The 13,425-nt window shown below is 44.8% G+C and overlaps 1 protein-coding gene across 5 annotated transcripts in view; it reads left to right on the top strand.

Moving 5' to 3' along the window:
- Positions 1 to 793: 793 nt before the first annotated feature.
- Positions 794 to 13,425, top strand: part of MTMR2 (myotubularin related protein 2) — a 61,028-nt gene continuing 48,396 nt past the window's right edge. The window contains exons 1-2 of one of the 5 annotated variants that reach the window (XM_061374346.1): positions 837 to 977; positions 5,532 to 5,602. In XM_061374346.1, the coding sequence (XP_061230330.1) occupies positions 5,598 to 5,602 (5 nt within the window). In that variant the 5' untranslated portion in view covers positions 837 to 977; positions 5,532 to 5,597. Of the gene's footprint in view, positions 978 to 5,531; positions 5,603 to 8,890; positions 9,036 to 13,425 lie in introns of those variants that run through there. The other 4 variants (XM_061374345.1, XM_061374347.1, XM_061374348.1 and 1 more) reach the window with 4 other exon arrangements.

The raw sequence follows: 13,425 nt of genomic DNA, 5'->3' as shown, positions 1-13,425 counted from the left end.
TCATGTATATACAAGAGGTGATGCTCAGGTAACTTCTCTCCCTGCAAGCATGCAGAGGAGCCGTGCAGGGCCCTGTGAGTTCACCCTACTTCGAGCTGCTGTGTTCCACAGCTCCTGAGGGATAAACTCTAATGGGATGCTGGAGCAGATGAGGGCAATTAAGAATTTCAAGGGCACAACTACTGCAATGGGGCTTTGAGCAACCTGGCCCAGTGGAAGACGTCTCTCCCCATCCAGGGGGGTTGGAACTAAATGACCTTCAAGGTCCATTCCAACCCAAAACCTTCCTATGGTTCCAGGTAACTGAGTACAGGAGAGGGGTCTCAGCAGAGCCTCCAGCAGCCCAACACAAACGATGACTTCGACAGGGATCCTTCATCGAGACCTTGCTCTTAGCAATGACCACCGTGCCCCAGGGAGGGAACCCGGGAGCTGCCACTTCCCTTGGCTTCCAAGAGGCCAGAAAAGGAGATGCTGTCCCATTCTGTACCCGCATGAACAACCACCTCCACCCAGGGCTGGCTTCATCGTACCTCACCCTCAACTCGCCCCTTAGGCTGGAGGAAATGAGGACCCGCTGGCTCCGCCTCGGCTCACACCGAGGGAGGCCGGGCACAATCCCAACCCTTTCCCCTCAGCCACGCGAGGGAACTTCCCGCCCGCCGAGCCGAGCCGAGCCGAGCCGAGCCGAGCCGAGCCGAGCCGAGCCGAGCCGAGCCGAGCCGAAGGGAAGCGCCCCTCGAGGCAATACCGCCCCGCAGCTCGGCCCCCTCCGCCGCCCCGCCCCGCCCTTCCCGCGCGGCACGCCGGGCCAACATGGCCGCCTCCCGCCCCGCCGGGCGCCCTCCGCTCGGCTGACAGCGCGCTGCCCGCCCCGGGGCCGCCCCGCCGCCCGGCATGGAGGAGAGCTCCAGCTGCGAGAGCCTGGGCGCCGGGCGGGCGGCGGCGCGGCTGCCCAGCGGTGACTCCCTCTCCAGGTAACGGCCGGGGCCGGGTGGCTGCTGCAGCAGCACTGCTGCGGGGCTCGGCGGCTGGGGCGGCCCCTCCTCAGTCGAGAGCCATGGCGGGGTGTGCGGGGAGAGGAAGAGGGCGAGGTGGGGCCGGCAGAGGAAAGGAAGCCGGGGGGAGGGAGCTGGTGCCATTTTCTCCCTTCGTGGGCAGGAGGCTCTAGCGTGTCCTCGCCGCCGGGGTGGGGTGTCCCCGCAGGGTGTCCCTGTGATGAGGTGCCCCGGTGGGGTGTCCCTGTGATGAGGTGTCCCGGTGGGGTGTCCCCGCAGGGTGTCCCTGTGATGGAGTGTCCCGGTGGGGTGTCCCCGCAGGGTGTCCCTGTGATGAGGTGTCCCTGTGATGGGGTGTCCCCGCAGGGTGTCCCTGTGATGAGGTGTCCCGGTGGGGTGTCCCCGCAGGGTGTCCCTATGATGAGGTGCCCCGGTGGGGTGTCCTTGCAGGGAGCCACTGTGCTCGGTTCGATGTTCCTGTGTCATCGGGGCGATGGTGCACACAGGCAGGCGTGGGCACTGCTCCACTGCGGCCAAGCCGGTTCCTTCTACAGGCGGTTAATCAGAGCAGGAGGTGCCACCCCGCCAGCCTGTCGATAAACGTGCTCTCAGTGACCGGAGCTGTGCGGTGTGTGCAGGGGCAGGATTTAGTAGACCAGCCGTCCAAGTGAGCTCTTGCTGGACGGGCAGGGTAGGGTGCTAGGCTCTACAGCTGCCTTTCTGCTGCTCTTAAGCCAGGCCTTACCCCGTGCTTTCCCAGTAATGAACTGGGGTACATTGAGCATCTGTGGGTTTGTCCTCATTGCTTTTTCAGAGAGCTTGACTTCATGATCTGAATGGCTTTTATACCATGCGTGTAATTTCCAAGGTCTGTAACCCATAGAAGACGAAGCACTTCCCTGTTCTCGCACCCTCCACAGGCTGTTGGTGAAGTTTGACTTTGTGAAAGCACATCTTGCTTGGGCTGTGTGTTTGATGCAGGAGACCACAGTAGGGTAGCAAGGGAGGATGTTGGCTGCTGGACAAGGGAGGCCCTGGGTTTCACTGCAGGGCCTGAAAGCAGGACAGCCTCATGGCTGAAGGTCATCCTGCCCTGTTTTGGCTGCCTCACCATGCCCAGGCTGTAGGGTCACAGCAGCCCTCAGTCCAGCCTCCTGCTCATGCCAGGGACAGCTCTGAGGTCAGATCTAGGTGCTCATGGTTTTTGCCCAGTCTGGGCTTGAAAACCTACAGAGGTGGTTGACTCCAGTGATGGAGAGTCTGCACAGCCTCCGTAGGCAGCCCACCGTCATCTCCTGGAGTCTTTCCACATAGGCACTGGGGCTGTTTTTCAGGCCCCTGAAGCACTGTGCTCCAGGCTCCTCCAGCCTCATCATCCTGGTAGCTCGTCCCTGAATTCCATCCAGCTCATCACCATCTTGCACTGGGGGGACATCTAAACCCTGATCGCAGTATTCCAGAAGCACTTTAATGAGTGCCAAGTGGATGGGGGTCCTTCTGTGGATTTCCTGGTTCTGCCTCTGTCCTTACAGCCCAGGGTGCTGGTGGTCACTTTTCTGCCAGCATCTCTGTACTACCACGCTGGGTTTTGCTTCAGCAAGACCCCTTTCCCACAGAGCTGCTGCCCAGACAGGCAGTGCCCAGTTTGCACTTGAGTTTCTTCATTCTTGAGTCCTTCATGACTCATCCTAATTTCACCCTCCATCAAATAGTTGCCTGCTCTCAGTTTCCTAGTGCAATTTTACCTGTGCCATGTCAGGTGCCTGTAGGCCTCTTTCGCCCTTACCTAATTGACCCCATATATTCTTGTTTCCCCCTCTCCGTCAGTTCAGGCTACTTGGACCCATCTGGAGGTCGGACACTGTGGGAAACAGGCCTGTGGACACAAAAGAGAACTTAACTCAGAAGAGCCAGTGGCTACAAGGAAACTGGTTCAGCCTCTCGGCAGCACGCTCTGCACAAATGGAGCTGTTGGGAAATTGATATGATAAATGTGTTGCTGTTGAGCATGCACAAGGCTATGTCCTCCAGGCCCTCAGAAGGCCCAGACTTGAACAGGTTTCTTGGGGTATAAAAAAGCTGCTGTAAAAGCTTTCACAATCTCAAGTCTCTGTTCCAGCACCTAGAACTCATAGAGAAAGCAAGCCAACATTTTTATGCATTCCAATTAAATTTTCTCTAGCTAGGTGTTGGAAATAACTGCAGATACAAAACATTTATCTATTAATAAAACTCCCCTCGTCTTGAGTTATGTATGCTGTGAAACATTTTAGTTGAAATGGTCATGATTAGGTCAAAATTATAAGAAAGTAAATTAAGGTTCTTTAAATGAGAGGTGCCTGGTGAGCATCTGAATGTTTATTATCAATTTCCCCTGCAAATCTGGTGGTATTTATGCACAAATAAATAATGTTGTTATGATGTGGGCCGTAGATCCATTTTCCGCAGTGCTTTTTAAGATTTTTTTGTTTGTTTTTTTTTTCATTAAAGGGCCTTGCAGTCTGTTTTTATGCATCAGAACAACCTCTGAAGCTAATGGAACTATTTGTATGCATTGAAACATACTTATTTTCATCTCTATGGTTGTAGTCTAATAGCTAGACCAACTTTGAATTGTTAACCTATGTCTACAGAGATGTGACACATTTTCAGTGAGTTTGTTTCAAAAGAAAAGTTAGCTTTGGGGATGATGTGAGTAGAACAACAGATCACGAGTGTGCTGTCATCATTAGTCTTTATAATCTGTTTTATTTAAAAGAAACATCAACAAAAAGATGAGTAGGTCACTCATCCCAAATTCACAGTTAGTGAGCAATGTGAAGCCTTACTGAGCTGTAGTTGTCTGTATTGTTTTATGTGAGATTTAGAAGACTTGGAAAGCTGCTGGTGTTAGATGACTACAAGAATGCATTATTTGGATTCAGCTTCAGCCTGAAAGATAAGTAGTTGTTGTGTTTCTAGACATACTTAAGATCTAACTCTTCAATAAGACATTCTTACTTATATGTAAGGTTGCTCACATGAATAAGTGCCTTAAAGAACATACATATATTTGTCTGCCTTTTAATGACATATGAAATCTGGCGATAATGGCATTTGACAGTGAAAGGTGCTTTGATATTTTAATAGACACTAGTGATGTGCAGTAAGATAGAGGAATAACTAAACAAATGTTACCTACTTTCTGTCCCAACTAGAAAAATGTTAGAAAAATTCCTCATCAGACTCATAGTATAACTCTTGACCACTATAAAACCCCCCCAGCTCTGTGGAAATTCTGAGTTAGTTTCAGATGAGCAGCTCACAGCTGGTTGACTCAGCTGTCCTCCTAGTTGTGCTGAAGCAGCTGTTCTGCTTTTCCAAGCGTAAGCTGTCTCACCCAGTGCTGCGTTTGGGTGGCATAGCACTGAGTTCTGCAGCTCTCTGTGGTTTCTAAAGGTCAAGATTTAGGATGGGCTTTCCCATTGCATCATGTGTTCATGGAAGACAGGTGACCATGAGACAACTACTCATAAACAGTATTTTTGTATTTAACTAGCAGCTTGCAAGTGTATTTAACTAGGTGGTATTTAACTAGCAGCTTGCAAGGAGTGTTTTGTGTGCCTGCAGTGTCAGCCAGGAACAACCTGTGAGGTAGAACAAGGTGTGGGATGAGACAGTGATTCCAACGCTTGATGAGCTACAGTGTGGTTATGTCCAGAAGAGCAAGCTTTACTCAGAGTTATTGACTACTTTTATATCTATAAAATGACCTGGGGATCCTGGGTGAGCAAGTGATACACGTCTCAGCTGTGCTAGTTACTCAGAATTCTTCAAAGAGCACTCTTAAAATGAATTCGTAGGTGGAGTTGTAGGTGGGGTTTTTGCTTGGTTTGTAAATCTGAAGTTACATATGGACCCTCTGACCTTTGGAATTCAAAGGAATGGCAAACAGAAGTCTGCCATAATCTTTCCTTTTGTGAAAGCGAGGCCAGATAGAGCCATGTATGACTTTTCCTAAAGTCATGTGTTCTGCTAAAAGGTGATGTCAAACTTCAGATATTTACTTATCATTAAAACTGATGAGGCATTTTGTTGATGCAGTGATTTGTTGATCATGTGCCATAGTTTGTGAGTGAAGGTATATCTGAAATGTGAAGGTATTCCTCTGAAATGTTATGTGAAAAAGCATATTACAGTCCAGTCTGAGTGACAGTCTAATAAGATACTGAAGAAACTGTTAGATCTGCAGAAGGTAAATTTGTATTGCCTGTGCAGAAGTGTGGAGGTGATTGTACTGCAGAGAAGTTGCCACAGATGACGTCAGTGATATTTCACCCTCAGTACAAAATGAGAGAAAGAGATAAGGCAGTGGGCAGATGTTTCCTGCCAGCATGATTGTAGCAATGTTTGATGTTGCCACTGCTGGTTGCTTGTTACCACCTCTGCATGGGTGGTTACCATCCACAGAGGTCTGCAGGCACAGTGGATTCTGTGCATTGCACTTTTGCTGAAGCATATGAGAATAATCATGCTCCTTGTCTTTGTTTGCAGGCATAACTCTGAAAACATAAACTCTGTGTAAATCAGTGCAGCAAGGTCTGTTGAAGCGATAGCTCCATGAGGTATGAACTCCCCCCTTCGTCTCAAATAAGGTCCTGTCAATACCTGGTCTGATTTAAGGCTACATTGAAGGAATTCTTTCCCCACGAGTGAGAGTGATGCTGGAAGGAGCTGGGTCTGTAAGCTGTTGGCTGGGAAGGGCTTGCTAACACCACATTGCTACCAGATGTATGAGCTTTGCTGATTGAGTTGTTTTGTGATGAGTCATTGAAGTTAGAGTTTGAAAGGGAAGATTTTTGCCAGTTCTGGTGTTCGGTGAAATGTGAGTAGCTGTCATTTTCCCCATGGGCTTTGAGAGAGCTTCGTGCATTTGATTTCTTATATGTGTGAAGCAGGAGTTCTCAAAAGTTGTTACCATTAAAGACAAGTATGTTGCTGGCTGAGTGTTGATAATGAACAGAGTTTTGCATCTGAAAAACTTAACACTGTGCCTAGAACCAATTAGCAACTCCAGATGGGCTCATTATCATTAATTTTAATATGTGAGTGATAATTTATAACACTTATTTGCAACTGAAGTCCATTCTGAGATTGTTTTTTTCTTATACTGTATATTGTGCAGATAAAGAGTAGGTTTGTCTGCTGTATTTGACTTTGCGTGTTTGTTTGCAAAGTGAAGAGAATCTTAGGGTCAAAGATTTGGGGCAGAAAATAACAGTCAGTCAAAAAGAATTCAGAGCTTTTAATTTACATACCAAACTTGCGAAGAGACCTTTGAAGAACTCAGGAATTGTTTTTAGTAGCAATCTTTGGCACGCATGTGTCTCCTCCGGCATTCATCAGAAACCATTCCTACTTTTCTCGGAGGAAAAGTACTTCAGTCTTGGAAGTTTTCCTCTGTCAGGCAAGCACGCAGGCTCTGACCATTCAATAAAAGTGTGTGTGTGTGTTTTAAGTGTATTTTCCATTTGAGAATATGGAATACAATTGACAGTCACCTGTTTTTGTATTGTAATTAATGTTATATTGTTGTTTAAAGGCCTCACAGGAATTTAATGTTCTATGGTCCTGGCTGCTCTACAGATATATAAGGCAGTAATTTCTGTGTTGAAGAACCAGTGACACCAGCTATTTAAATGGGCCTAAGCCAGGACTACTCTATTTTCACTAGTGCCTTGTGGGTAATTTTACTAAGTTTTTGGTTGTGCAGTTGAGTGCTGAGACTGCTTGCTGAGAGATTGGGCAAAGAGTGAGAAAGCCTATGGATGAGATTAAAAACTGCTGTGGAGAGATGAGGCAAGATCAGGCAGCTGGTGAGGAGTAAAGCTAGGCTCAGAACACGACCCTCTTGGGTCCCATCAAGCACGCCTTTTCAGAAGAGAGATGATAATGTTATGTTGACTAAGTCTATTTGCTAGACAGTTTGGGGTTGTATACATAGTTCCTTAACTACGGGCTATTTACAATAGAGACACAATTAGGGAACCTGAATTTTAAGATTGAGGATGACCTCACAATGTCAAATTACACAGTTCCTCTCTGTTAGCTGATTGTACTCCTGCTGTGGCTTCACTTATAGGTTAACACCTGTCTCAAACATATTTTCGTATCTATTTCTGATGTTTTATCACCCCCTTCCCCTGCTAATTGTCTTGTAGCTCACGCACAAAGGCAAGAGCTGCATTTGGAAATGTCATAACACCTCCTGAATGGCTCAGAAGAATCAGTTGTCCACAGGTGCTTTTTCATGAATCTTTTCCTGATGACCTGCTTCACTGTTAGTGGTTTTTCAGTGCTGAGGGTATCGACTAGTGTAAAAAGAGACCTACCTGATCCATACACTGAAAGGCTTATGGTACCAGAAAGCTTAATTGAGGAAACAAACAGCAAGTATACAACAGAAATGCATTGGAAACCTTCCAGAGGTCGCTCTGATAAGGTGTAGTGTATATAACTGCTATAGCGTGTATATAAGATGTAGTTGGAAAACAGGACATGAAAAAAAGTGATCTTGTTGTTTGTGGGAAGCCCATTGCACCGTGAACAAGATGACAGGAAGGTATGGTAATGTAGTAACTTGGCTTGCAGAGGTGTTTTAGATAACCCAAGGAAGTGAGAATACTGAAGAGACACTGTCACGGTAATTACCCCTGTCTTAATTTTTAACTAAAACACATCTGGCTCTTTTATAGCCCCAGCAACTGGGAGTTAATTGAAGAAACAATCGGTGAAAGACAGCAACAAAAAAATCAGTGGAACTTTTCAAGTATTTGTTTTTCCTTTTCCTACCGTCTGTGGGTTCTTTTGCCAGGCAATGTTCTCACTCAGTGATTTTCCAGTGATTTCAAGGTAGCTCTTTTCCTTGCTTCTCTTTTCTTGCCTCTCTGCTCCATGGATTCTTTTCCATTGCTTTCTAAACCTTGATCTATTTCATGAAGAGAAAGTGTTCAGAGTTTTCCAGTCCATAACCCCTTCAAGGTGATGTTCTAGTCATTCTGTGGGAGCAGTTGCACAGAGTTAACTTTACAGATCTGGACCTTTCGTAGTCTTTTGGCCATGACTCCAGAGTCATTAGTGTTAGATCACCCAATGGTATGAATTTGATCTGGGGCAGGTGTGGGTATGCGATCATATTTCTGCTGAACTAGTTAGTAAAACATGACTTTATGGTTTGGGCTTTTTTCCTCTTTGTTCTGGGGAGACAGGCAACACCTGTTAGGAATAAACCAACATTTTTATCTGGATTTATTTACTGTGATGTAAAGAGGCTACATGCCTGTACAAAATGTTACAATTGAAATCTTGTTCATGGGCAAAAAGGCAGCAACATCTTTATATAGCAAAGAATTTGTTAGTGTAACTGGAATTTTGAATGTCTAATCGTATTAGTTGAGATGCAGTTGTTACAGTAAAAGAATAATAATGCAGTTAAAGCTGTCACACATGCAGTTCTTTGTTTCTACCCTCTTCCTGGTGTTACACTCACCCCTCCCCTACTCCTCTGGGTCCCAGGGTTGCTGGTTTTATTCTGGTGGTGGTGATGGTAGGTGTTACAGTGAGTTGTCAGCATCTGGAGTCCCGTGCTGGGAGAAGTATGAGGTTCATGTTGATGGTTTCTCCTTTCCTTACTGTTGGATTCACCTGGGATCATTTTAGTATGTTTGGTAAAACAACTTTACACCTGTCTCTTTCTTCATTGGTCTGCAATTCCACATTATATTCGTTTTTTGCCATTTAAGTTGATTTTACAAGTGTTAGATACTATTTCTTTGTTCTCTTTGTTAGCCCTTTGTTGTCCAGCTCCAGATCTGCATTTTTTTAACTGATAATTGGTGAGTTGCTTATAGCCATGGTCTCCAGTGCCAAGCCTGTGCCCCATCTCTTCTCATCCTGTGCTTGTATGCCTCTGTGCTACATCCTGTGTCTCCACTTCTTCAGACCTCTGCTATCATACCAGGCTGTTGTATTTCTCTATGCAAAGTCATTATGTTCAGGGTAAGTAACTCATTCTATATAGAATAATTTCTTGTTACTGCTACCTGTGCAAAACTGGTTGTACTGCACGAACATAATATGAGCAAATCAGTAAATATAGACACCTGGCCAATTACAGAAGTGAAGTCACAACTAAACCAAGTAAGGGTGACTGCCAAGATCAGTCATCAGAAGTTGGTTTAACCAGCAAATTGGATACCTTTAACAAATCAAAACTGGTTGGTATCTCATTTGTAAGTGTAGCGCCTCTGATAAAGAAATGAAAAATGTGCTATCTTCTGCTCCCATTTTACCCAAGTTACATTTGGAGTAGGATGTTCTTGAAAATTCGGCTGTGTCCTCCAGTCTGAGTTGGCATCATACTTCTACACTGAAAGTGAGCCCTCACACTTCGTGAGAGAGTGCTTCCCAGGATTTTTTTCTTCAAAGGTGAGGAAGCATGCTACCAGAGTGGTCATTAAATGCTGGGGTGTGAGAAGAAGAATGTGGTGGGACTGTTTGTGGGTGTGCTTAGGACAGAGCAGTCTTGGCTGTTGGCTTGTTACCTTCAAATTCTGCTGATCAGTGTTGCCTCCAGCACCATGGAGGGACATCTTTATCTTTTTTTGCTAAAGCATATTCTGATTTTGCTTCTACTTCTTGCTTCCACCATGCATAAAGAAAAATAGAGGTGCCCCAGATGAGATTAGTCTCATCTCACTGGACTGGTACATATCTCTGCTAGTCTGTTGGGGTTTCTTTTTGTAGACAGTGGGGAAGAGTGAGTTATCTCAGTTTCTCCAGGTGGCTGTAAGGAGAGCTTACAGTGAGTAATTCAGGTGTGACCTACACAGAACTCCCCATCCTTGTGCCAGGGACAAAAAATGCATTGAAGTTGGGTTGTCCTCTACTCTAAAAAAGGAAAGAGCTGTTTCTGAACTCATGTCATTCCTCTTCTTTACATATTAACTAAACCTGTACTCAACCAAGGAGAGAGCAGAGATTAGTAGTTTGGTTTCCTAAGCTCTGTTTCTTCATGTGTATGTGTAATCTGCCTGGTTTGTCCACCAACAGTTTTTGTAACATTTAGACAACTTTAACCATGTTTGACAGAGTGAAAGTAATAACTTAAGTTTTGCATTTAAACAAAGATGGAGATGGGAGGGAGGCCAGCTATGTCAGCTTTTTCATTACAGAAAAAGCTTGTTCCTTTTTCATTGTAGGGGGATACCTAAATGAGAAAGATGTCCAAAAGAGTCTGCACGTGTGAATAAGGCTTCTCTCACTTCTTCTGTTGGAAAAATACATTATATTCTCTCATTTTTGCATTTCCTTCTTTCCCTGTGCTTTCTTGGTGTCTGTTCAAATGAAAACAAAAGCAAATGCAAACTTCTCTGGCACAAGACACTCATCATTTGGAAACCAGGGTAGGATCTAGTTCAGATTGATGTATCTCCACATGAAGCAGGTATCTAAAACTTCCCTACCCTCAGAGGAGTCAATATACTCCAGAAGTAATTCAGCTGTATTACTGTGGGAGAGCTAAATTGACATTTAGACTACATAGCCTGGGTTCCCACTGACTAGGTGGGAGCATAGACATCTGTAGTATTTGTCATCAGGAGTTAAACCATTCAGACCATGTTGATCCTACTCTTCTTTGAGTTAGTTTTTCTTTCTCATATGCTGATTTATGCTTGGGAAGGTTGCAATGTCAGGAGGAAGCATCTGTGGGTGACCTAAGAAGGGTAGATTTAGATTCTTGCAGGTAGATTCAGTTTCATGCAGGGGCTGGGCTGTGAACAGAATATAGTTGTTCCCAGTCCTTTCTTGATCTGAGCCTGTAGAGCATGCAGCTGCACAGTGTCTGTGAATGCTTATCAAGGTGTAACACCACGTCCGTTTTGCTAGGTGGTAAAAGACTCTCCAGATTGGCTGTGTTTAGATATTCTTCCCTCCTTTTGATTTTTCCTCAGGATGGAACAAATAATGTCACTGATGAGTAAATTGCTGGTATTTTTGAGTGCTGTGGGTGTTTGGTTTATTGGGGTGAGTGGGTTGTGTGGTGTATGTTTGAAAGAAAACCAGAACATTTAACAGTGTGTGTTACGTTCTAACTGAGGTGTTTTTTAAATAGGGGAATAGGTAGGAATCTTACGAAAGATTGAGACAACACATGCACTGTGGGAAGTAAGCCTATATTTGGTTAAACTGTTTAGAACTGGTTCTTAGTATGCAACTAGAAATTAAGGCACTACCAGAATACAGATAATAATAGAGGAGTTTTATCTGTCTTTTTATGCAGTTCTTTCTGTCCTAAGGTGAGTACTTACTAATGTAGGTATTATTTCTGTTTCTTTCCTTGATCAAGTTAATAGTTATTTTCTAACACAACAACAACAAATAAATTAACTAACAAACAAAAGAATTGATATACTGTGTTGGTTTCCATTTTTCCTGCTCCTGTTTGCTGTCAGACTCTGGAGTTATTATTGCAGTTTATCATGGGACTGTCTGACTTTTCATTGAAATCCTAATAAATTTTTGCTTCTGTTTTTTTTTTCTGGCTTAATATGTTTGAAAGAAAGGGGGTGGAAGTTTACATGGTAAATATAAATGTAGGTAAACTGCAAGAGTGGTTCTGAATTCTATGTAGGATTTCCATCATCACTTCCGAATGCATTCAGAATAGCCATGGAGACAGGTAGATATTGCCAGCCCTATTTCTCCTCTGGGGTGCTCCTGGTGTAGGAGGTAGCAGCAGCATCACCCAGGTCTCTTACTTCTCTGCCACAGAATATCCTGAGACTTGGAATCAGCGTCTTCCACAGGAAAGGCTAAGAGAAATTAGTAATCTTGAAGGATCAGGAAACACTTGGATTTGTCTTCTTGAGTTGCCTTTTTGCTAGCGGCAGTCGTACTGCATGGTGAGCCCCTTGGCTGTGGTCTGTCCAGGCTGCTACCTGGGCTGTTTGGGGGAGACAGCTGCAGGTCAGGGCATGTGCTAATTTGACACAGCCCAAGTGATCACTTGCTAGACCTCCTGTCAATCAGTGATCTCCCTAATGGCTTTCTGTGACTGCAGCACTTCTGCAACCATCTGAAGCCTGAGGTGATGGAACTTCTCTCCCTCAGCTAGTTTTTTTTAACCTCTTATTCTTGAGAATGTGTGTGTGGAATCTCCTTCACTTCGCATTCAGTCCTGCCCTCTGCAGCATCCTGTATTTGAAAACAAAGCCTCTAGCTCCTTCTAAACATCGCCAAATGTTCCCCAAAAGCATCTGTAATGCGTAGAGAGGCACAGAGATGAGCAGGAGGGAGCACTGTTCTAGCAACATTGTGTTGACAATAAGCAAGCTTGTGTTTGGAACCCCTCTTCACCTCAGAACCCATGCTAAGGGTCTGTCCTGTTTCCTTCCTTGTAGCTGAGCACCATCACATACCAGCCTGGAGCTTGTAAGACCAATCTCCCCTTTTGTTCTTGTGAATACAGATTAATTCCATAGTTCTCTTCCATGTGCCGATGCGAGGGTATCGGTTCAGGCCTCTGGTAGCTGCTGTTCTTCCTGTTATTTACCTTCTGGATTGTTTGACTCATGAAAGCATGATAGCGTGGGCTGCTCGCTGTTATTAATTACGTGCTGCATATTGGTTTGTCTTTGGGTGTTGGCCTCCTATTCTCGGAATCTTGCAAATATTTGAAACAACCAGGCTATTGTTTAGCAAGTGCTTTACACACACTGTAGGCCTTTTGTGAATTTCTGTTGGAAAAAAAAGAATAGAAGAATGACTAATGGAGCACGAACGGTGCTTGTGACACTGTAGTCCATTGTGCAACTATTGAGAGCAAAATTTGCATTCCTAGAAAAGCTTGTTCACGGTCAAAATATAGGACATTCTCTTTATGGCTCATGGGAAAACATGTACTATATATTCAGCTCAGGATGCTGCTTAGAAGGATCAACTTTTAAAAAATGACATTTTCCTCTCTTGGAACATTGAAGTCGGATTGAGACCCAGCTTTGCTTGGCAACAGAAGTGAATCTTTCTCATTCAGGCAAGTAGCATGGGGGGCTATTTTAGGTCTGTCACACACAGGCACAGTGATTTGTTTGCTGAAATGGCTTCTTTTAAAGATACTGTTAAGCTCTGACATTGCTGGCCCTTTTGAATGGAGAGGGTGCATTATTATATTACTGTCTGCCTCCACTGAATGCCAGAGGAAGCCCTGGCAGTTGGTGCTTTTCTGTCCTTCCTTTTCTGGTTTATGGCTTTGGTTTTCTCCCCCTGTGAGATTGTTACAGGTTGCTCAAGTGTTGAAGTGGGATATTCAAATGTTTAGAAAAGTAGTGAGTTCCATGCACTTCTGGAGTACAGCAACTGTCTGTCCTATGTGTCCTATGCTCCCTAT

Source organism: Neopsephotus bourkii, unplaced genomic scaffold (genome assembly GCF_033783945.1).
Source record: "Neopsephotus bourkii isolate Nb327-2 ecotype Australia unplaced genomic scaffold, CSIRO-AGI_Nbou_v1 NB_1638, whole genome shotgun sequence".
In the NCBI taxonomy this organism is placed as follows: domain Eukaryota; kingdom Metazoa; phylum Chordata; class Aves; order Psittaciformes; family Psittacidae; genus Neopsephotus; species Neopsephotus bourkii.
This window is presented reverse-complemented; position numbering and strand designations above follow the sequence as displayed.